The 24,494-nt window shown below is 35.0% G+C and overlaps 1 protein-coding gene and 1 long non-coding RNA gene across 2 annotated transcripts; one reads left to right on the top strand and one right to left on the bottom strand.

The window, feature by feature from the left end:
- The first annotated feature begins 3,370 nt into the window (after positions 1 to 3,370).
- On the top strand, positions 3,371 to 7,355 carry LOC124457648. The gene is made up of 2 exons (XR_006952707.1): positions 3,371 to 3,413; positions 6,702 to 7,355. It is a non-coding gene; the product is annotated as an uncharacterized LOC124457648 (long non-coding RNA).
- Positions 7,356 to 10,081: 2,726 nt separating this feature from the next.
- LOC124457647 (methyltransferase-like protein 27) lies at positions 10,082 to 22,522 on the bottom strand. Its single transcript, XM_047007866.1, has 3 exons — positions 22,353 to 22,522; positions 14,735 to 14,955; positions 10,082 to 10,606 (listed from the first exon to the last, which is right to left on the bottom strand). The coding sequence occupies exons 1-3, from the start codon at positions 22,461 to 22,463 to the stop codon at positions 10,567 to 10,569; spliced, it is 372 nt and encodes a 123-aa protein (XP_046863822.1). The 5' UTR covers positions 22,464 to 22,522; the 3' UTR covers positions 10,082 to 10,566.
- Positions 22,523 to 24,494: the final 1,972 nt, after the last annotated feature.

The raw sequence follows: 24,494 nt of genomic DNA, 5'->3' as shown, positions 1-24,494 counted from the left end.
CCTGTAAGCCACATGTCTTTGTCTTTTGTGTTCAGGTCCCTCTTCAGCTCTTGAACCATAGTGTTGTTTGTACTCACTCCATGCCAGTCGTAATACCCAATAATTTAAACAAAGATTTCGAAAGACAGGATTATCTGTAAGACAGTCCGGAGTATCTATTCCCTCCAAATGTGCTGAGTCTTCATCAATTGTTACAACAGCTGAATTTCGTCGGAGTCGTCCATAGGCTCGTCGCTAGAGTCTGTTTCAATAGGCTCATAAGCATATGGTTGAATCATGTTTTGATCGTTAATCATTTCTTCGTAGTTTGAAACACTGCTTCCAGAATAATTACTAGAGGAATCGTTTGAGTAATCCGTATCCATTGCGCAAAATAATTTAAAAACTTAGAAAATAAAATGCAACTATGAATATGCTTATGCGTAATTTCTACTTTTGCTAGTATATTTTGTCCAATGTTGACAACGATCACCGCGCAGTGACGTAACGACGAAAAACCGCAGCTGGACTGCAGCTTCGCTTGCATGTACACAATGGCGATCGAACAAGAGGCAAAAATACACACATTTAAGGCATTATTTCTCGAGTTAAATTTGAATTGGAAACCTAGGATTTCGCGAGAGAGGTAAGAACAATATACACTTTCATATGAGTGAAAGTTGTGTTAAGGTCTGACTACTCCTTTAAGAAAGAGATATGGCGAGTAACTCGAACTCAACATTGTTTTTTACCTTAATGTGAGAGCGAAATAATATTTGGCTATTTCGAATCAAGGATAATGCCGGAATCGTGCGCGGCTTATAATTGTACAAACAGACGAGGAAGAATTCTTACTTGTTATTTCACAAGTAAGTACACCCACAGACTTAAAAGTTTTGTGAGTATATTGCAATAAGTGTAGAAGTTTTACTCTTGTAAGGTGCGATTTGAAAACGATGACATGCTAGCACGTACATATGTTGTAAAGAAATAAAAATGAAGCCATTATCGTCATATTTTATTAATTTATTGGTACGTAAATATAAAAAGTGCTTTTTATTTAGATTCCCCTTAAAAAATCCTAGTCTATTAACAAGTTGGCTAATTGCAATGAAACGGGATAAATGGAAGCCATCTCAATACTCTGTTTTGTGTGAGAAACACTTCAAACTGCAAGACTATGCAATGCCTGGAATTCAGTTAATGGAATGTGCTGATCAAACCAAAAAGTATTTGAAGGCAGATGCAGTACCATCTGTTTTTAATTTTCCTTTGAATTTCCAAAACAAAGATGGGCAAAGGAAATCTCCAAGAAAGAGAAAAGCTTCCAGTCCACAAAAACATGTGGCTCTAAAGAAACCGGGCACTCTGATCATCCAGATATACAAGATCATGCATACAGCATGTCCCCAACAAAAGTCATCCCCAAAATGAAAAATTGTCTAAAAAAAGAAAAAGAAAGATAAGAGCACTGACAAGCAAAAATCTTCGCAAAGAGAAAACAATAAAAGGACTATTAAAAAAGCTGGAATGCACGCAACACTTGTTAAAGGAGCAAAGTCAAACCCTAAACTCCAACTTTGGACATATGATTAAGAACTTGTTTGAGAATGAAAGAAAAAATGCCAACAAGTCAAAGAATTCAAAATACAGTGATACCATCAAGCAATTTGCTATCTCCTTGCATTTTTACAGTCCTAGGGCATACAACTTTGTAAGACGAGCACTTCACTTACCATGTCCATCAACCATCCGAGCATGGGCAGCTGTCATTGACTGTGAGCCTGGTTTCTCAAGCAATGCCATTGAACATTTGCAGAATGGTCATGGAGAGAACTGCAAAGATTGTATCCTGATAGTAGATGAAATGGCCATAAAAAAAGAAGTAATTTGGGATGTGAAAAACAAGAAATTTGCTGGCAATACATATTATGGTCCTATTCTTGCAGAAAAACAGGATAGCATTGCAACAAATGCTTTAGTCCTATTATATCTATGTTCTACAGGTAGCAAAAGTGAAGCCTAATTATATATGCAAAATTCACTTCCGGTTACAACGGCGAGATACAAATTACTATAGAAATGTATGGCGGATAACATTTACAAACATGGATTTTCGAATATTTAAAACCTTTCGCGACTCCTTACTAACCTCAAGTATTATTCATGGATAAAACAGGTTATTCGAATCGATTTGACATAAAAATGATTCCGATAGCTGTAAAATAGCGACTTAAGTGTTGATTTAAAAGTTGTACATGCAAGAATATATTTTATCCCATCGTTGCCAATGCAAGATAGTTCACTGCTCGCTTTCCAATTTCTAAGGCAGTTATGATCTAGTACACGTTTCAATTCTTTAGAAATGAGGTGAGTTACCTTTTTATCATTCCTTCTTTATGTTGAGAGATTGCTGACATTTTATTTTTGCTGTAACTTCATTTTTTGTGAGCCAAGTACTACTGATGCTTAAACAAGACAAGTTTATTTAGTTTCTTTCGCACTTTATCTTTAGTTTCTAATTCTGCAGTTGTTTTTCCCAAATGGTATAGTCGCACCTTGCTGTAGCATTTAGATATGGTCTTAATTAATGAGTAAATATGATTTTCGTGAACAGTAGTATTCAACATGTGTACATTGAGATCCTTGAATGTGGTCCTCAAATCTATACCATTTAATAAAGACACAGCAATAGCATAAGGAATTCCTTCCCCTTGCGGTAAATTTCCATCTGTAGCTTCCAACATTCTCAGAAAGCATCCCTCTGTTTCATTGCATATTACTATTACACTTGCTGTTGGCTTAAAAAAATTACCCCTGTCTTTTAAAGTCAGGAAAGCCGACTCATTTTTATACTTTCTTGAACCGACTGCTTCATGACAAACAGGACAGTTTATTTTCTTTTGCACCATCCGGCCAACATAGCCAGCCATATTCAATATTGCCGCCTTTTTAAATCTAGATACAGTGGAAAAGCTTAGTGCATCACTATAATCTTCATCCTCATCTTTGTTGTGATTTGTCCCTTGCAAATCATACTTTCGGATGACAGCACCATCATCAATTGTCATACTTGATTCTTTGTTTGGCATTTTATAGGTGTCCCCAATTACTTCCAATATGTTAGTTCCATCTTGTGATGGAATGGATGGAACTAACATATTGGAAGTAATTCAAATATCTTGTAATGAGTGGAATGGAGAAGCGGATGAATTTTGAGGCCGTGGAAACAGTGACTGTTGATGAGGTGGCGGCAGCTCTGCGCAAGATGAAGAAACGAAAGGCGACGGGACCAGTGAAGTGGGTAGCGAAATGCTGGACAATGAACTATGCGTGAAGGTGATTGTAGCAAACGAGGTTTAAGGGGCTCAAAGATGCCGATTACATGGAGAAAGAGTCAGGTCCCGCTGTACAAAGGAAAAGGAGCAGCGACGGTATGTGGGAATTACAGGACTATTAAGCTGATGGAGCAATGCGTTGAAGATAGTAGAGAAGTGTTTGAAAAAGGTTGAGGGATTGTTCGGATGGGGAAGAGCAGTATGGATTCATACCGGGGAAGAACGACGGATGCGTGTTTTGTGTTGAGGCAGCTGCAGGAGAAATTTTGGAGAAGGACAGAAATTGTATATGGTGTTTGTGATTTGGAGAAGGCGTTTGATAGAGTTCAGAAAGGTGATCGAGTACGCGCTATAAGTGTGACAGAGAATATGGTTCGGGCAGTTATGAACTAATGAAGGTGTAGAGGCGGTGGTTACAATAATTTAGTCTGGTGTTTGAGGTAAAAGTTGGTGTTCATCAAGGTTCAGTCTTGTCGCCGTTACTGTTTGCTTGTGTGATGGATGTACTGACAGAAAGTGAAAGAAAGTGCTGGTGTTTGTTGTATGCAGAATATTAAGATCTTCGTGGCGAGAAAGTAGAAAATGGAAACCGAAATCAAAGGTCAAAATAAAATGAAATAAAACAAAAGGGATGAAGGTAGAATGATGGCCAAATATGTGAAAAGTTAGGTAATTCGATAATGTGTGGAAATGCAGTAAAGAAGGTTCATGGAAGGTGTCCGTACATTGAAGAGTAACTGATTTTGAGTGCGGGACGTGTCGAAGTGGTGGGCGAGTCGCGATTGAACGGTTTGAACTGGGTGACCTGAGTTTGGAAGGTGTATCGGGTTTAAATATCTGGGCGATGTGTAAACGATGGTGGAGAGTGCGAGCAAACGGTGAGGAACAGAGTTCAAGCAGCGTGGTGAGTTTCGAGAGTTGTCGGAATGTTGTTCGGAAAGTCGAATTCGTTGAAGCAGAAGGAGAATTGTACAAGGCATGTGTTAGAAGTGTTTTGGGATATGGAGCAGAGTGTTGGGCGCCGAAAGCAGAGGTGAAAGATTGGCGTCGACGGAAAGGAGAATGCTTAGGATGATGGTGAACGTTGATGGTTAGATGGATTCGTGAAGAGATTAGAAAGAGTTGGTATTCAGTGTATCGAGAATTGGGTAAGGCGCCAGCGTTTGAGGTGGTTTGGGCATGTGGAAAGGAGGGAAGAAAGTGCTGAAATTCGTAGAACGTTGCATGATGTTGATGGAGTCCGCAAATGAGGTAGACCGAGAAGGAGATGGATGGATGCATGAACAGTGAATGAAGGCGATGGGTATAACAGAGAATATGGCGAGAGATAGAGACGTTTGGCGTAGCAAAGTTCATGGACCGGTCAACCCCCCTGGCGGGGATTAATACTGGCCGGTATACAAATGTTGCTTGCTTGCTTGCATGTTAGTTCCATCTTGTCTGGTGCAGTTGCCATTGCAACCATGGATACTGCTTCTCATCAAAAGTCTCTTGTATGCAGCCGTAAATTGTTCAGCTGTTGGATTGTTGTTAAAGCCTCCTGAGACCGAATTGCTCCAAAAGCTGTAAATGATCTTGGCTAAATTTATAAGTCAAAATATTTTCATTGGTGCATCTTCCTTTTCAACCAACTCAACAAAAATTTGCTTTATAATATCAATTGCCACAAGAAACCCAACAAAACCAGTTTTGCGATGGGTTGTGTACATTAGATCACCTGATGCATTTTTTAGACCAATAATGTATTCACGGGCTTCATCAAGAAAGGGTTCCCAACTATCCTTGTTACTTTTTTGAAGAGCTGCTTTGAAACCTTTGGCATATGGATTGCGAGAATTAGGGATGTCAAATAAATGGTCAAAAGTTCTAATGAACTTCACTGTAGCTTCTGAACCTTCTAACTGTGGAAGCTTTAGAGTTTCCCTACAGTAATCAATTGCATCTGCAACACTGGCAGGGAAAGTCTGAGCAGCAAGATTAGCTTTCATCTTTTGTTGCCATCACTGAATACGTGAAAGGTTCAACTTATTTCCAAGCCTCAACCCTTCTTTTGTTTGTAGTTTTTGTATCTCAGCTAAATATTCCCAACAAACTTTGTTTTCGTCTTTATCAAATAACATCCCACCATCCCTTAAAGTATTTCTTACAAGCTTGAGCATATGACATACATCAAGAAAAATGTATTTCTTCTTCTCTTTATTCAATGGATATGAGAAGTATGGCCTGATGTCAGGAAGTTTTAATTGAGCCCCAAGTTCATGCAGCATTGAAAATTGAATGATGGTCCATCGCAAATAAAAGAAATGATATCTATTCCAACATCATGCAACCTTTTGATACATTTTAATTAAATTTGCTCGCTCTTTTCCTCTGGGCCATCAATGAAAAAGTATCCAACAGGAACTTTCCATTTTTATTCACACCTCCTACAACCATAAAGACAAGAGCATCTTTGGCTATTAGTGCAGAATCATCATCTTGCACATCACTGCCCAGATCAACGTAGCCACGAATTTCTGTCCATCCTAGGATACATGTTTCTTTATGGCCATCTCATCTATCATGAGACTGCAGATTAATTTTTCTCCATAATCTTTTACCCTTTGTGATAATGCTTGAAATGATGGTTCTGTAAACCCTGGATCGGCGGGGACCTTAGCATACCACTTTCTGACTTGAACAGGATGAGGAAGTGCCCAATTGAATGTCTTTCGCACAAAGTCATATGCCTTCTCTAAGTAGAATTGAAGAGTGAGGGCAAAGGACTTGAGTTCTGGCGAGTATTTACATCCTTTACCAGAGTTTGATGACATTCTTTTTAATAATAACAGACGTACTTCTGAAAAGTTTCTCTTTAACATCTCTTCACATGCAGAAGAAATTAAATCCTTTTTCTTTAGCTGTTTCACTATGTCCTTTAGGGGTGCATTTCTTTTGTTGTCGCGTCTTGCTTTTTGTTGACTTGCCTTAAGTTTCCTTTTCAGGGAAATAATTTCTTCATGATAAGCCCTTTTCATCTTTTCCATCTCATCTGCATACTTGGTTTTAGTATATAATTGATTTACTTCTGTGTCAAGTGCCATCTTTTTTGCAGGGGTTGGTACACATTCATCATCTGTGCATGCTTCAACTTCGATCGTTTTGTCATTTATGCCATTTTAAGTCTATTTGATGTTGTAATTCGACTTTGTTTATGAAATAAAAAATATTTGAGCTAACTATAGACTGCACTTCTGTGCAGTTGAATAACTGTGTATGCTAGTCTAATAATCATGTCACATGTTAGACAGTCTGGACAATATGTATGGATAATAAATGTTGTAAAACCTAACGCTCTTATGACTTAACCAGTTTATTTATTTTATTTCAAATATGTATTTGTAGAGTTCAAAGAGATATGACAATTTGGTGCTGATTCGTTATACAAGGCGTTGCTGATATGTTGATTTATATCAGGGCTTACCCTAAAGCCGAAGCCCCTAACAACAGTTTCGTCCAATTAGTGCATATTTTGAAATTCATTAACATCATATGATTGCTTGCCATAAGTGTTCGTTGCGCTTGCACAAATTTTGTATTGTAAATTATAACAAGAAAAACTGTCTATAAAAGTAACATTAATACGTATGCTTGGACGTGGAGATGGATAATTTACCTTCAGCATATGTGTTGGAAAACTTTTAAACCGTGTTGGAATGCATCTTTCTTAAGCTTTATTATTTTTCCAGCTCTGTCAAAACAACTCTTACTAAAATGGTTCGAAGAAAGGCGAGAGTTGCTGCTCGGTAACCAATCTTTTCTTCTGATTTTCTCAACCCATATTTTTTTTGGCTCGGATCGGCTGGGAATTTGGACAATCAATAATAAATTGGAATTTTCTTTTGTTCTTATTTGTAAAACGTGAACAATGGACGCTTACGTAGACGTCATAAATAATTGTAGCTATTTTTGTATTTTTCTTGTTCCCCTTGTAACAGCTATAGTTTACGAAAATCACGTGGATTAGTAATCTATAGAGATAACTTTATACCTGTGAAACGAGCGAGGTTGTTGCCTTTTTGTCGCAGTCTTTTCATCAGGTGAGCCATCACTATCAATCCGATTTAACTCAGTTGTTTTATTTTTTTTGTTGCAGACGAATGCACAACATTGCATCCCTAGTCTACCCTTTTTTTGAATCAATCGCAGTTACTTCTTTTAATTTCTTAAAGAATTCAGAATCGCAGTTGAAAGCCGTAACTTCGTGTAGGAAAACAGCGCCAGTTTATAATTCAGCGACCTTTTTCACCCTGATCTCAAAAATAATGTTCTTATACTCAGAAATAATATAAATTAAAATCTCATTTTTTGTTCTAAATTTTATTTTCCTCTTCTAAGTGCTAAGCAAACTCCAGAAGTTAGTATGAATATAATATTTATGCCTTAAATATTTTTCCCAAAACATTAAAATTATTCTTAAGATATGAATGTAGTTAGGGATGGTATGAATATGAATTGCAGTTGACATTAGAATCCTTTTCAGTAACAGTTTAATCATCAGTCTTGAGTCTTGTATTAATAAGAAAGACAAGAGCTTTATTCCACTTGTAAAGTGTAACTTCAACAATCCAACAGTTGACCAATTTACAGCTATAGACAATAAACTGTTGGTGAGAAGCAGTATTCATGGCTGTAAAGGAATTAGCACGAGACAATGTGAAAGATTAAACAAAGCACCCAGCTTTTGCACTCTTAAAGGGCCTGCAAATTCATACCTGGCTGGCTACATCACCTTGATGTTTCAAAAGCAGTATAGTAAAGTGTCCTTAAGTGTGTAGAACGCATTTGTTAGATTTTAATGTTAATGAAAATCACACTTCTTTAAATAATTAAGCGCAAAGTGTGACTACGCCCTTTAAGAAAAACAACTACAGAAATGGAAACGAAAGAGAAAGTGCGAAAGAAACTAAATAAACTTGTCTTCTTTAAGCATCAGTAGTACTTGGCTCATGAAAAATATGAAGTTAAAGCAAAAAAAATGTCAACAATCTCTCAACGTAAAGAAAGAATGACAAAAACAACTCGCCTCATTTCTAAAATTGAAAACGTGTGTACTAGATCATGCCTCAGAAATTGGAAAGCGAGCAGTGAACTATCTTGCATTGGCAACCATAGGACAAAATATATTCTCGCATGTACAACTTTTAAATCAACACTAAAGTCGATATTTTACAGCTATCGGAATCATTTGACGTCAAATCAATTTGCATAACCTGTTTTATCCATGACTAATACTTGAGGTCAGTAAGGAGTCGCGAAAGGTCTTAAAAATTCGAAATTCCATGTTTGTAAACGTTATCCGCCATACATTTCTATAGTAATTTTATCTCGCCGTGGTACCCGGAAGTGAATTTGCATATATAATTAGGCCACTTTTTGCTACCTGTAGAAGCTATATCCAGTCTACTATCAGATCAGTGGTCTGATGACATATAGCTCAAATCAGCTTCTGTTTTTAAGTCACATGCATCATTTTCAAGCTAAGCGAATTTTCGAGCAGCTACTAAGTTCAATTTAAGCTTCAATTTAAGCATTATGATTGGCTATAGTTATTGTTGTCATGGATTCTTCAGAAACTTGAGAAAATTTTGAGGTGTTGAGGAAGAGTTTAAGGCACATTTTAAAACGAACCGGTTAAAATTATTATTTTTGTGCAGTCATTATATAATATTGGCCGTTTCGACCAATAAATTATTGATCATTACTTCAATATGTTTGAATGATGAATTATGATCAAAAGCAAAAGTCATTAAGTTGTAACAATAAATAAACACTGTTAGAAAAATTAATGCATTTATTTAACTTGCATTGCATGACCCGCATGAACGCTAACCATTTGAAAAATATTAAAAAATACAAATTGCAAGATTTACATCCTATGCATTTTTGACAGTATGGTTTTTGTGATGCAGAAAATTCTTTAAATTAAAGAAGTGCAAAATTATGAAGCAAAACCATTTTAATTGTTTTTGCAATATATGATCAAAACAGTGCGTATTAACTGAGGTCATAGGTTTGGGGCAGTTAATTTACGCTTTGCATTGAGTGTTCAATATCTGACTGTTGACATATAACTCAAATTAGCACATGATATATATCAAATTGAAGCAAAGCGATTTTTGAGCTATATATCAGATGTATATCAGATGCTACTGAGATGTATAAGCTTGAATAAGGCATTTTGATTGGCTAGAATTGTAAATTTAATGGTTCTCTTGGACTTGAGGAATTATTTGAGGAATTTGCATTAGACTACACTTAACATTTCACTGGCATATTTTAAACTTCATCACGAGCCTCGAGACAACAGCAAGCAGACACCACAGAAGATAAACAATAGCAGGCGGCTAATATTCATATATTTTTATAGCATGCCGCAATAAGCTCCTTTGAAATTCATTGTTTTCTGTAGATTATGACATGTATGATTATGATTATGACCCTGAAGCGTACCTCAAACTAAAATATTTATAGACTTTTAACATATAACGTTGTAGAGCGCGTTATTTCTTTAAAAGGATATCTTTGCTCTCGAAAAAAAAGATAGTCGTTAAATTAAAACAATAAACAAACTCTGTTCCAAAAGAAAATGATCAACCTAATTTTCAACACTCTTAGGAAAGCGTTTACTCCTGCAGAGCATGAACTTTATGAGCAACGAACTTTGCACAATAATAAAAAACTGGAAGAAATGTAAACTTATCAACAGAAAAAAATTCTAATTCTTTTTCATTACAAAAAATTATTATTGAAAGTAGTAAATACACCTGTATATAGCATTTGGCACAACGGAATTCATTGGTAAAAAACGCCTAAATTACAGTTCAGTTTAGCTACTCTTTATGCCTTTAGATATTCACATTATTATTGCTTTTAGATTACAAAGTAAAAAGAATCATAAATTGAATGGACTTGCAAAAAACCTTGCTATACTTTTCATTGTTTTTGGAATATGTATATATTGCACCTCTCTCTTCAAATACCTTGGCTCAAAATATTTCGAAATGGGCTTCCACTTTCTTTTTGTTAATTCCTCTATTTTTTCATGAAATTCATAGCCAGGATCGTCCAGTACAACTTCATTAATAGTAAAAGTATTACGCCTCCTTGCTTGACACATGAATAAAATCCTCCATTCCTTTTCCTTTACATGACCAGGACAAAAACACCAACACATCACTGCATCGTAATGTCCAGCGGTTACTCTAACTCAGCTGATCCATCTGATCCCATGATCCTTTTTAAGTGATCTATATCATGTTGAAATACGAACAGCAATAAGAAGAAAGACACAGAACAATATTCTTCAAGAAATAACGAAATAAAATGACTTATTAAATATATTTGTGGGGTATACATTATTTATTCAAAACATTCGGAAAAACGACTCATCGCAACTTTAGCTTTTCATTTATTGTAACACAAAACAAACAAAAAAGGCTTGCCATCATCAGAAATTCTCTCATAGAGTTATGAAATTGGTGCCAACCCAAAGCATATGTATAATGTCCCCGAAAAATTCAGCCCCCCACCCCATCTCCAATTTTCACGTAAGCAAATCAGTAAAACCAAAAACAAATGAAATGATTTTTATTGTTGTTTCCAGTATAAAATTCCATTAGTTAAAGGACGATTCAAAATTTGAAAGCAAATAATATGTGATGAAATTTGAAAAGATATGCAATATTTAATTAAATATCTGTTATTGTGCTATTTGAGCCTATAAGTAAGACAAACGCTTTCAAAAGATAATAAAGGTTAGGTCGAACAGGAAAAATCAGAAATGCAGAAGAAGATTCATGATAAAAGGTCTGACCTAAAAAGAATAGAAGCTAGTAGACATTAGGAGAAGAATAAACCTTAATCGTGATATAGTGCCCAACGAAAACAGGAAATATGTCCGAAAATTAATCAAAACGTCATGTAGTTTACAATAAATGAGGTACCAATAAAGGGTAGCAAATAAAACTGACGAATCTGAGAACCCTGGTAAATGGATCAGCTTCTTCCAGTTACAATCCAGATGTTTTAGGAACTCCAATTGGGCTTCCATGGATTATACAAAAAATACCCATACAAACGGAATAATAAAACTCATTGCTCATAGTGTTAGGTCTTCGCTATGTATCAAATTAAAGATAGTAGAAATGGGTTTTTTCAGTATTGATCCATGAGAGTAAGAAAACTGCAAAACGCGACGAAGGTGGGAAGGTGGTCGTTTTGTAAACGTTATAATAGATCGCGCATTTGTAAACTAACGTTTACTTTTATAACGTTTATTTGTACTTATGTTAACTTTGTAAACTAACGTTTTTGTAAGCTAACGTTTACTTTATAACGTTTACTTTCGTACTTATGTTAACTTTAAACTAACGTTTTGTAAATAACGTTTACAAAACGTTATGATAGATCGCGCTCCAGACTGAAACTGTCAATTGGGCTAATGCTCAGCTTGAGTTAACTAAAACCTGAGCTTCATTGGTTGCAATAAATCAATGAATGAGTCAATTTGTGAATCAATGGATGTGAACTTGATCCGCTTTACTATTGTTACACAACCGTCTAAAAGGGTAAAGGCTGGACAGGAATGAAGACCAAATCTTGAAAGCGGAATCACTAAAAGAAACTTGTAAATGAAAGACAAAATAGAAGAAGAATTCAAAGTGAGGCTTAACGCCAAGAACGTTAAAATCATGAACATTTTGAAGCCGTAGATGTCGTCAAAAATGCGTTGATGAAAAAGACAATCAGGTATCTTGCTGAACATTTTCATTGTTTAGGAATTGACCAATCCTTTCTCAAATGGAGATGGTGAGGGCAAAGAAAGATTTACTACTTGGGCTATCTATTTCTGAGAAGAGGTGCCAAAATCTCATAAAACAGGTTGGACTAAATAACACCTTCACCACATTGACAGCTCTAGATGAGAGATCTTTTCAGCATTGAAGCAAGTCTGCAACAAGATCCGATAAAGAATCACACCGTCAAGGCTGGGAGACCTGTTCTGTATCACACTCAATAGAGACTTGGTGAAGTAAATAGACATTGAAAATTTGATTAACTTGTGGTGCAAAGAGACAAACAGGTGGATTAGCGGTGGAAAATATTGCGTTGAGACTGAAAATGATACAGTTTTTATGTCATTCTTTTTAATGAAGATAATTATGATATTATACAGTTGTGCTCTAATTTTTTCTGACAAATTCAAGTAAAAGTTTCAAAACTTCAATTCTAATGACTTTTGTGTTTACACTATGACTATACAGTTACTATTTAATATTTTCACGTCATTTTTACTGGACTTGATGACATTTAACTGATTTTAGTGAAAGTAATTAGATTGCCTTATCTTATATAGCCATATGGCCATTCCCAAGTATAATCTTAATTTTCATCAATTTTTCTTGTGTGTACTCACTACTTGGTAGTTACTATTATTATTAAAATGTGTTAGTTTGTTTTAACTCTTACTCCCGGATGGCGCACATCTTGACAACACCTACAATTTATACATATCACTTTGTCATATTTCACTTCCTTAGCAGCCAACTCCCCAAAACTTGCAGTACACCCCAAATAAAATATGAAAATCCGTCTACGCTCCTGCACAAACTTGTTTTGGCGGCCATGTTTGCTCATTTGACGTCATAGGTAGTATGGAAATATACTGATAATAATTTCTATTGACATAATGAAAATGTACTCTGTTATACGTGAATTTAGCAAAACTGCAGTCAAAAAATTCGAAAAGGAATTGTCAAAAATTGACAGTTTTAACTGCTATAAAATTGATTTGAAAAGAAAATATTTGGTTCTGTTTGCAAAAAATATTTTTTGATTTTGCATTAGCTGATAAAACAGGGTACGAAAATCTCCCTGAATTAGCACTTTTTGTGAGAATAAAGTGAGGCAGGTACAAGTATGCCAAAAAAAAACAATCACATATGCAACTGGCACGTGAGAAAAATTCAATGTAGGAAACGAGGTATTTTAAAGTGATATGAGGAATGATCAAAGATGATATGTCAATAAAGCTGGAAGGCAATTTTGTTGAAAAGGTGACTGACTTTAAATACTTGGGTTAATGAGTGTAATGCAAAAAATGAGGAGCAACAGGTGACTTGCTTTGCTTACGTTCTGCTGACAGGTAAATTAATCTGAAGAGAGGTTAACAATTGTTGTTAGTGTTGTCCAAGTCTCGAACAAATTTGCCTGTCAGAAAAACTCAAACAAGACAGGTGCGTGCTTGTTAATGGCATTTTAATAAGCCTAATTCCTGCAATTTAAAATGAGCAAATTAAACGCTTGTAAGTGCATACTAATTAGTACAAAAATACTGTGTTTCTATTGATCAAAATGCTAGCGGTGTTAATTTTCAGCATTTTTAATAAGCGTTAGCAGTAGCGTAGCCAGCCCTACTTTTATTGCCGCTATGCCAATATTTTGGGCTTACTGACATTGAGAAAAACATTTCTAAAAATGAATGATGGTAATTATTTAAAGTTTACATAGCGGAGTAAATCAGTAGGCTGGCTACGCTACAGCTTAGATTATGTATAATACATAGTGGTTACAATACAACGACAAATGAAAAGTCGAAGCCAAAATAATCGGGTGCTTACATTGTTATTATCCGGTTACTACCGACTACGTCCCATTCGAGTAGCAAAACTCAACTTTAATATACGACAGAGCTTTAATAACGACGTATCTCTATTATTTTTGAAACCATGTAAAAAAATTGCAGATTTTGAGAAATATGATAATGATTAATACGATAATTACTTTTGTATCAAGTGGGACCTTCTAATATGGCGGCTCTGGCTTCACAAAATAGCGTGCGTTATCCAGAGTATTTTCAGATCAGTGCGCTAAAGAGCATTAGTTTAGCCCTGCAATTTAAAAAAGCAGGGCTACCACGAATATGAAACAACCCATTACATTGCTCGAAACAATGTTGTATTGGAAAAGTCCTTTTGATGTCGTGTACCAAAAACCTATCACTATTATGGCACAAACAGAAAATGGATTCAAGTAATGTAAAATATATATATATCGCAGGGGCAAAAGATGTGGATTGTTTCCAATCAAAACCAAATGACAATTCTGAATTTTGATAACCGCTCTAATAATAGTGCTGCAACCAGGGGCGTAGGAAGAGTAATAATTTGGGTGGGTTGCCAATACTCATATATTTACGATATACAATAAGAAATACGTGTATAATGTTTACATTAAATCCGGAGCAGAATATTTAAGAAATCTGTCTTGTGTTGCAATACAATATATGAACAATCTATGCCAAATGTAGCGATAAGCATAGCTTTTACGAAAACACACATAAAAATCTTAGTAATAAATTTACATGAAAAATTTACCTGTAAACACCTTTTCTCTCCGAAACCTTCAACATTTCTTCACTAATGTCAATACCGTCTGCATTCTTATATCCCAGGTTGAGCAGATGTTCACCCACCAGTCCAGAACCACAACCAAGATCCAGAATTTCAATATCCTGATTGTAATTAAATTGAACAAGTTTTTCGTGCAGCTGTTCTGCTGCAACTATTGGTCCAATATAACCAGTATCATCAGCATGCTGAAAAAGTAAATATGAATACTTCTTTATTTCTCAGATTCCAATAAAGCTTCAAGGCAGTTACCACTTTTTGCCTTTCAACACAACGATATCTTTATTTTATTACTTAATTGCAATTTAAAACAGTGACTTATTTACTTTTTCACGTAATTATTTCTCTTTAGAGTCTATGCAGCAAAATATTTCTACATACATCTGAAATCATGAAAGTATAACGGTAAATAATGTTTTTTCACAGTAAATGTATCAAATGAAATCTTTTTTAGTCGAGGGTTTTCACACAACTCGATCGTATTTTATTTCATGTGAAGTAAATATAACAAGGACAGACTTTAAACTTTAACTTGCAAATGTATATGTTACCATGAGGTAACCATTAAAATCCCTAAATGCCTGGCAATCATTCTACGAGAAGAATTTTCAACAATGTGTACAAAGAAGGCTTTGATAAACACGACCCAAAATTCAAGATATTCAAGAAATAATGTAAATTTTGCTTTGATTTCTTCATCTATCCTTGATCCACCTGAAGGGTATCGATTTATATGGACTGAAAATAGCATAAATAATGCAATTTTTAATAAAAACAAAAATCGTCGAGTCTGGAATTTAATCCTCTTTTTTACAGACAATAATTAAAACTAAACAAATAGCTCAGGTAAATTACAAATGAGTGAGTACAGTCCCGTGACTAGCAATAAAGCAAAGGTGTTCAGCAAGTGCAGTTCAGTTAATACAGTTACCTGGTTATTCGACCGAACAGTACGCAGAGGCAACCAGTGGTGATTTAGGGTACTTCAAAATCAACTACTGCAGCAGTTTGTAATATATTTAAATTTCTAAGCACATAAGAGACATGCTCATTGGTAAAATTATATTCTTTACAGGTTCAAAACAAATAGCGTTTTTCTGAAAATACTTTGAATTTAAAATTGAGCAGCTATAATTTATTTTGAGGTAGCCTAGATCCGCTAATGGAGGTAACTAACCTAAAGAGGCAACCTAAATGTACGCCTTTCGTACCTATTTCTTGGTCTTTATATTCGTCTCTAATAAAACTCTACAACTGCACTTAGCCATACTATCGGTGCTCTTTTTCAATATATGTTCTTAAATTATTTTGTCACATAGCTATATTAGCCATACTTGTTATTACTGGCTTACATTCATATGCAAAAAAATGTCTGTTCTTGGAGCATATAACTTGATTGCCATATTCAATCGTTATGAGATGGCTGAATGCCTTGATTTCTTTCAAAATTATCAAATGAATGCATTTAATTGCAAGATAAAGGTCACTTTTAGAGGAGACAATTTATGTAACGACGTTGTAGCTATTTTGAATTTTTAGAAAAATATTTTCTTAAGTTTAGTAAGTTATTTGTTTGAATAAACATAACAACTATACTTCTTCACTTATCATGCAAACAGACACTGTTCTTGGAGCTAGCAAAATGAATGACCATATTTTGATTGATGAAGTTTGCGTTTAGCCCAGTTCACAACCGTAAACCTGAATTTTCTTCCGTTTCGCTGTTGTGTTTAAACTCTGCCGGATTGATGTCGGCTCTCAATTTATTTTAGTTATATTCATTTGAAGTCTTTTCATTTTTGCTTACCATATTAATCGCTGTGGTAACGTTTTTCGAATATTTTATCGTGTTATTTTTAGCATAGAAAAAGTTTCGCAAAACCGTGATGAAACTCTTACGGTTAGTTGTTTACAAGTAACCGAAATTGTATAGTTTTGTACAGTTTTCAAACTGCTGCGGATAGTCATACCGTTTTCAAAAAGTTACGATTTCATATTTTTTTATAAAGCTCTACCAATCAGTGGCGGATTTAGGGTATGTCAAGTCCCACACGCGAGGTACATAAAATTTCCTAAAATTACGTAATGACTTGAGATCATAGGTTTTAGTCCAGTTAAGTTACAAATTGCAATCAGCGTGTAGTATCTGATCACGAATAATTCAAATTCACTCAAATCCGATTCCAGTTCTTATAATATGCCATTTTAAAAGCAAAGCGAACTTTTGAGGTACTTGTTAGCGGCTACAGAGGTATATGAGCTTGAATGAGCATTCTGATAGGCTAAAATTGCAGTTGCCATGGTTTCTGAGGGACTTGAGGAAATTTTGAGAAGGTACCATCTAGAATATTTTGAGGCACTTTAAGCAGAACTCTGTTTAATAATTCTTGATGCTACCATTTCTGTGTTTTGAAATAATTTGATTGGTATTATCAACTATTATGAGCAGAATAAGATGTTTTCTTTATCTTTCGTATTATACTATCATTATGTGATTTGGCACTTATTTCAAGTGAATAGAGATCAATTAAGAGGCAATAAGCAACAAGAAACATCTTGCGTTAACGAATGTAAAAATTCTTAAATCAATGTGCAATTCAATAAATCAGCATAGTCCTTAACTTACAAAATACGAAATCGCAAGGAAAGATTACTCTGCATTTGGTAATTGTTTATTGGCAAATTTATTGTACGAAGTAATTGTTAAACTTGTCAATGTCTGGTATGTAATTTTGTATTAGGCAATATTTGGCAGTGCAATCGTTCGATAATGGAGTCTTACTAATCTAATAATGGAACAACCATAATGAAATTAAAACTTATAGTATTCGTAAAGAAAATCGATTGATTATACATTTTACTTTATATGGCAATATTTACATATGCATAAGTACGTACTATAACACTACGATAGTAGTTAGGCGTATTTGAACTAGATAGATCATTGAACCTTGCATACCTCAATGCATAAAATTGTGTATTGACAATAATTGAGCACAAACAGTTATATTTTGAAATGTTTTGAAACCTTGTTATCTATGGCAGGTAGAACTTCTCTAACTTTGATTCTCAGATGTCTCATACCACCAGATACGATTGAACTTCTCAAGGAAACATATCATTCTGTATATGATAATTCACTACTTAAAATTGCGCTTTTTCTTTTTGTTGGGGAGATATCTGCCTCAATGCGTTGAAATCATATAGAAATTTTCTCTTTTATACTTGACGGTATATCCACTTTGATGTAGTGGTGACCCAATGAGTAATTTATTCAGTAGAGCTGGTAGCGATATCTACTTCAATGTGGTGACCCCATATAATAATTAATAATTAATTATTGCTGGGGTGATATGTACTTCAATGTGGTGACATAACATTTTAATATTCTCTTTTATAATTGAGGAGATACTACTTTAATGTGGTGACCGCATATAGTGATTTGTTTAGTATAGTTGGGTGGATATCTTCTACTTGGTGTCCAAATTTAGTCATTTTCTCTAATATATTTGGAAAGAAATTTGCTTAAATATAGTGAGTGACCCCATATACTAATTTTCTCTTCTATAATTGGGGAAATATACACTTAAATGTGGTGATCTATTGAATGGGGCAAGCAGCATGTACAAACATGAAAACCAAATACTTAAAATAAAGCTCCGTCCTGGCAAAAACTGCCTGGAAGTTGATTTCCATGTCTGCCTACTTTTTAAAAGCCTAGTTGATGCCATAACTAGTAAGATGCCTAGTTATGCTGGTGAGCTCTGATATTGAGCAAAGCAGTCAGAATTAAAGTTTCTATTGTTTTTCAACGCTTATATATTTTGAAATCTATGTTTGAGACTCCCTCCTTTTTTGGGCCGCTCCCAGTTAAGCGCTGCATTTAAGATCGGAAAAATTTCACCACCTGCTGTAGCGCTAAAACGAGCATGTGCGGCAATACTACTTTGAGGGAGGTAAACGTTTGGTCTGTCTGCCCTGTGTGAACGGGGTCAAAATGTATATCAAATTATATAATTTAGTTTCAGAAATATTTTATAACTGTGATGGCGCACCAATACTGAATAATATAGTAACAGTATGACTAAAATATTATGTTGGTTTACGATAACTATGAAAGCAGTGGCAGATTACTATACGGGGCCTGTACGTTGAAAGTGTCTATGCGACGAACTTTAGCCCCCTTTTTTATTAACTAACTTGAAAGTTTGGACTATTTGAAGAATTAAGACACGTCGATGGACTTAAACAGATATATATCAGTTCATTATTTTTGCCTCTGAAGTTGGGTACTATTTGCGAACTTTTTACGACGCCATATTGACACTTGTGACGTAGATAGTTGAACACGTCTGTTTCCGTGAATATAATATTATACTATCGTAGGTGATTTTATTGTCAATTTTCTTGTTTTCCAAACAAATAAATAAACAAATTTCGATAAAATACAACAAAACTAACAAGAAAAAGTATTCTGATGACTTATGGCTTCCAACTGTTGCTCAGAAAATTCGCAATCGATGTTTGAATTTGTTTCTGACTCGAGCTCGGAATCCGTGGGTTATGTCGAGCAATCAAATAACTTTGCGTACGATGATGAACCGCTTGCAGAAGCCGAAGCACGCACTCCTGACGATCCCGATGGAATTCTGCCTTCAACATTAGAGGAACGAAGTGACGGTATATTTCCACTCAATGAATGGCGAGTTACTGTTTTTACATATGCTCCATTACTTCCTGTTTTCTCCTATTTATAAGATACCTAAACTCAATTTGCAACTTATAATGCTCGAAATTTTAGGTGTAATTGTCATTGCTGTCATATTGAATTGTTAGAAGGAGCATTAGAGTACTGGTGTTGTAACGAAATGAGACCAGCTTTACAGAAAATGATTTTCAATGGCAGCATTGAGAAATATTGTGCATAACACAACATGCAAAATTTTAGCCTTTACTAAATGACACTGTTCTTAAAAACCTTGGTTAAGATAGAAGATTGCTCAAGAATTTTCTCATTAACATTGTTTCATCGACAATGATTTGTATAACCTTATATACCTCAGGTACTTGAGAGCTGTTGCATACAGATGGTTGATGCCATGGTTTTGCGGAATATGAGATGTGAAAAGTCAGCTTTTACCTGATTGTGTTTACCACTTTATTTGGAAAGCATATCCAAGTGGTAACACAAAGGATACATACCATCAGAGGAGCGATCATAAAGTCTGCTTGACTGTGTGGAGATAAAGACAAAGCAGGAGATATATGTATGCACTGTATAAGAAGTACAGTTTACTACTACAGTAAAGAGGCAACTACTGAGAGGTCAGCTGAAAGAACAAGTGAAAGAAAATCTTTTTAACTTTTCAATGTCAGTCTCAAGAACAAAGAAAAAATATATGAAACTATATCACAGCATATTTAAATGTAATCATGGAAAATAGCATTCCACATGAAGTTATTATATGAGGTCTTTGCACATGAATGCACTGTTTCACCAAAAGCATGCCCATCAACCAACTACAACAAAAAGTAGCCATAAAATAAAGTTAGTTAAATGATTGAAAAAAGATAATTATTTAAAATCTGAAAAGTATACATACCTGGTTGTTGGTAGTTCTACGTCGAGAGAGTATGTTTCCTTAAGTGATGGTTTATGGAGGGTTTCTCAAATAGTCTACAAGAGTTATATGGAATTTATATAACAAGAAAAATTAGCAGCTATTAAATTGCAATTACTGCATCAAGCGTAAACTTACTTGTCTTCGTTTTCGATTGGTCGTCTCTTCCTTAGATGGTTCAGGAATCCCATCCACGTCAATTGTTGGGATAACATCTATCTTCGACCTTCTTTTGGGTATGACTTGCACGCTCAAATTAAAGGTCAAAACAAGAATCCTCAAAATGTGCAAAGATAGACACGAGGTAAAGGAAGCCTCAAAAGCTTGGTCGATGCTTACGCACACCAATTTTCTTCGTCTTTGCGGCTCTGCTTCTTTATTGAGAAACAGATGCATCGATATTCTTTTGGTTTTGAATCATTAACGCGACAAGCTTGGATTAGGTCCGCCAGCAACACAGCGTTTCCTCCGCGTTTGTTATTAAGATTACTAGTAGAATACGCCATGTTGTAGAATACGTCAAAACTTCATTAACATACCGTTGAAAAAGTTCACAAAAAAATTGCTGAAAATCGTGACTTTGAACGTTCATGAAATCACTTCTACAAATTCAATTTCAATTATAACTGCAGGAATACAATCACTGAGTCTTTCAATTTAGCTAATAAAAAAGGAGGGCTAAATTTCGTCGCATTAGCACTTCAATACAAAGTTACGAGCTTTTATGTGTTTGTCTATTTCTCTCGCTATAAGTTAATTCCTATAAAACGGAATAATCTGATGTAATAACTTCTCAAAACATTTAAAATGAAACAACCAATTTGCCCTAATTTGAGAATTACAACCGGAATGATGTGTGGTGCTTTGCAAACAGTTGCAATTTTAACCTTAAAATTTTGGCTCTTTTCAATCCCTTGAAATCATCGGGCTAGCTCGAGCAGGTGCAAGTTTCGACCTTCGGTCTCGGGCTTGCACTGATCTGCTCGAGTTCTCCCAAACGTCTCCTCGGTTTGCATAAGCCTTTGCAAACGCAGTAAACATCTTTTATTTCATAAATAGGATCTGTGTTTTTTCGCCGTGTTCCACGTAAAAAATATCAAGGTTTTCATGTAAAATATCAAACATGTTTGTTGGATATCCGACTTTTGAGGAAAAACTCGTTAAAAATCAAGCGCACATGATAAGCTGCGTGCTAAACAAAATACACGAGTAACTCAATTAGACTTAAATGACAGCTCTCAAGTATAATGAATTTTTTCCAAGTTCATTGTTGTGTTCGCATCAAGTAGCAACACTAATCAGATACGGATAGTATAGTATTTGCATAAACAATGGCATAATCATGACGATATTTGCATAACGTATGAGTCACACATCAATCAATTATAAAATACAGTGGTAAATTTTGATGGAAATAAAATATATATTTGGTTACCCATTTTTGGGTAGTGTTGCTCATCATTTTAATAGAAAGCAAATAACATCAATAATTTCTTCCCTAATATATGTTCCAAATAGCTCAAGTCTTTTCTCTAACGGTATTTGTTCGCTAATCGCTATCGGTCCGGTCTGTGCCCACAGCTAGATTTAATACCCTACAGGCTCAATAAGCAAACAAAGCCTGATTTATCTCAACAAGGCATTTCAATCGATATTTTCCCTACTGCATTGTTATTTTGTGTCAATTCAATAATGTGGTAATATGAACAACACAATAGTTAGAAATTTGATTTTAAAATTTGCCACCACGCGTCGGTGTATATTGACCTGAACTTTGCACTCGGCCTTTGCTTAACAAACGGGGTGCATGATTCAAAAGTGTCGTTTTCAAAGAATGTTTGTAAAATCAGCCAAACTTTGAAATGAAAGCACATTACTATGCCTATTTTTCTACGTAAGTTTATTGCGTTCATGTTTACGTGAAATATTTTCGTTATATTTCGCAACATATTTCCAATCGTCACCTTGTCAAATGTCGGAGCCCATTTGGCGTAGAGATTGACCAGATCTTCCTCAGATGTGTTTGAAGTAAACTCCTTCATGCGTCTGTAACATTCCTTATAAATAGGCTCCATGAGACAAGCTTTGCTGTAAGATGAGAAAAATGTTTGTACCACTACTCCGTTACAGGCCACTAAACAATCCACGTTTCCGACGGTAAACACAAGTGTCAACAATACGAGATCAAATTACAAAATTCGTACAGTCAAATTATTTGACATAGAATTGTATATGTATAAAATAGTGACAATAAAGTAGATTGAAGATGATGTTGGGGCTTTTGTAAATCTAATTTTAATTATACGGAACGACTATTTATAAAGGCAGAAGGTGTAAGAGTAATTTATGACCATTTTCCGTCAGATCAAAGGAAAGCTTGGATATTGCCCATATGGGCATACATTTGTAAGTACTATTTGCAAACATTTCATGTGCACGATGACGTGATGTATTGTCAAAACAAGACGCTGTATTTCTACTCATTACTGTAAAATGTTCGCAATAATAGGTTATTTCCCTAGTTGCGAGGGAAATGTAAGTGAAAGTCGAGGTTTTTAATAAATGATGTTGAACAGCATATAACCAAACAAGTGAAGCAACAATATGAACAAATTAAATGAAGATATGATCTTCGCACTTTGCAGAATGTTATATGCAGTGCGGTGTTTGGGAGAACTCATTCTTTCATATGACATTTCTTTCACGAGAAAACATCATAGGCCGTGATCTGTGACCGATTTTCTTTCATTCCCGTTGGACACCTCAAGGAAGGTCGTGAAAAATTCAAGACAGAACGACTTTTACATGCTTAACGCAGTTTTACTTCTTGTCATCTCCAAAAAGCTGCAGTTTTATTGCTATATTACATTAAAATTTTAAAATTTGTAGCTCATTACAATTTCGAAATCCGCCATTTTCCCAAGGAAACTTCATGTTATTTATATTTTGTGTGCTAGTGCCAGACCTAATAGAGAGCTATTCCGCACGATAATACTGGCAACATAAATAAAATGTCTGAAAGAAATACATATTTCACTCGTGCATTAGGTTGGATTTTAGCAATTGTTGCGAAGATAATATTTTGAAAGTTATAATCGTATTGTGCAAGACAAGGCGCGCTTTTTTTAAAGGTCTGTCTCGAATTCGTCGTCAATGTCATCATCTAAAAACTCCTCTTCCTTCCTCAACATCATTGTCGTCATCAATATTTACATTCGTGCATGCAGTACACGACCATACATCTGTGTACTTCACTCCTGCTTTGTTACATAAACAACGTTGGGAGTTACAGCCAGGTTGCAGCAAGTCTTACAACCACAATGAACGTTATCAAGTAGGGAGTTCGGCGCTGGGGAATGGTCATCCATACGATTTCAGACTTGCAGTTCCCGTCACTCGTTTGCCACCCATTTTCATCCGGAGGAGTAATATCCATTTGTGGTTTGTAAACAGAAGGCCAAAGCGCGGCTTGGTACAAAATGTAAGTTCCATAAACTTCCATTGCTAATCAAGAGTTAGTGTAAATATTGCTAAAGTCATTCTTATTGCATTCTGTATACAACTGAGAGGTATTTTGCAAAAAGAAGTTAAAAATCTCAGTTAAGAAGCATAAAATCTCAAAACAGCAAGCTAGAACTCAACATTATATGATTCTTAGAACAAACTTAGTTACTATTTGTTTTACAATATGTCAGAAGTGGTAAACTTTGTATTTTTCAGCAATCTCTTTCATAGGTTGTAATGATTGTTAATCTTCAGTTAAGGCTTTATGCTCAAGATCATGTTTTACAGTTCAAGAAAGAATATTTTTCAGTGAGCCATTTCAGAAGCCAGAAAGCTGGGGTTTTTTGCTTGGGTTGAAACTTGTTTTATTGTAAATTTGATTAGCGAGGACTTTCATAGATAAAAGTTGTCTTTGTCATACCATGAAAAGAGAAAAGAGTTCTGGCACATTGATTGAAAAAGTGATCCTGTATATATATTTCTCAACAAGAAATGTAGTTATGATTTTGATCTATACAAACTAATTTACTCTGTGTCCTTTGATAAAAGTTTATAATGTTGATGTAAAATAAAGAATATCTGAATTATTTTTGAAGTCATTC

Source organism: Xenia sp. Carnegie-2017, unplaced genomic scaffold (genome assembly GCF_021976095.1).
Source record: "Xenia sp. Carnegie-2017 unplaced genomic scaffold, XeniaSp_v1 HiC_scaffold_6, whole genome shotgun sequence".
Taxonomy (NCBI): domain Eukaryota; kingdom Metazoa; phylum Cnidaria; class Anthozoa; order Malacalcyonacea; family Xeniidae; genus Xenia; species Xenia sp. Carnegie-2017.
The sequence above is the reverse complement of the archived record's forward strand: the minus strand, read 5'-3'. Positions and strand labels throughout refer to the sequence as shown.

Coding starts and splice junctions, on each gene's coding strand:
- LOC124457647 (XM_047007866.1), bottom strand. CDS start 22,463: ATGGAGCCTATTTATAAGGAATGTTACAGACGCATGAAGGAGTTTACT. Junction 14,956..22,352: donor GGGCTCCGACATTTGACAAG/GTGACGATTGGA, acceptor TTACTTTTTCAG/CATGCTGATGATACTGGTTA. Junction 10,607..14,734: donor GAGAGAAAAGGTGTTTACAG/GTAAATTTTTCA, acceptor AACATGATATAG/ATCACTTAAAAAGGATCATG.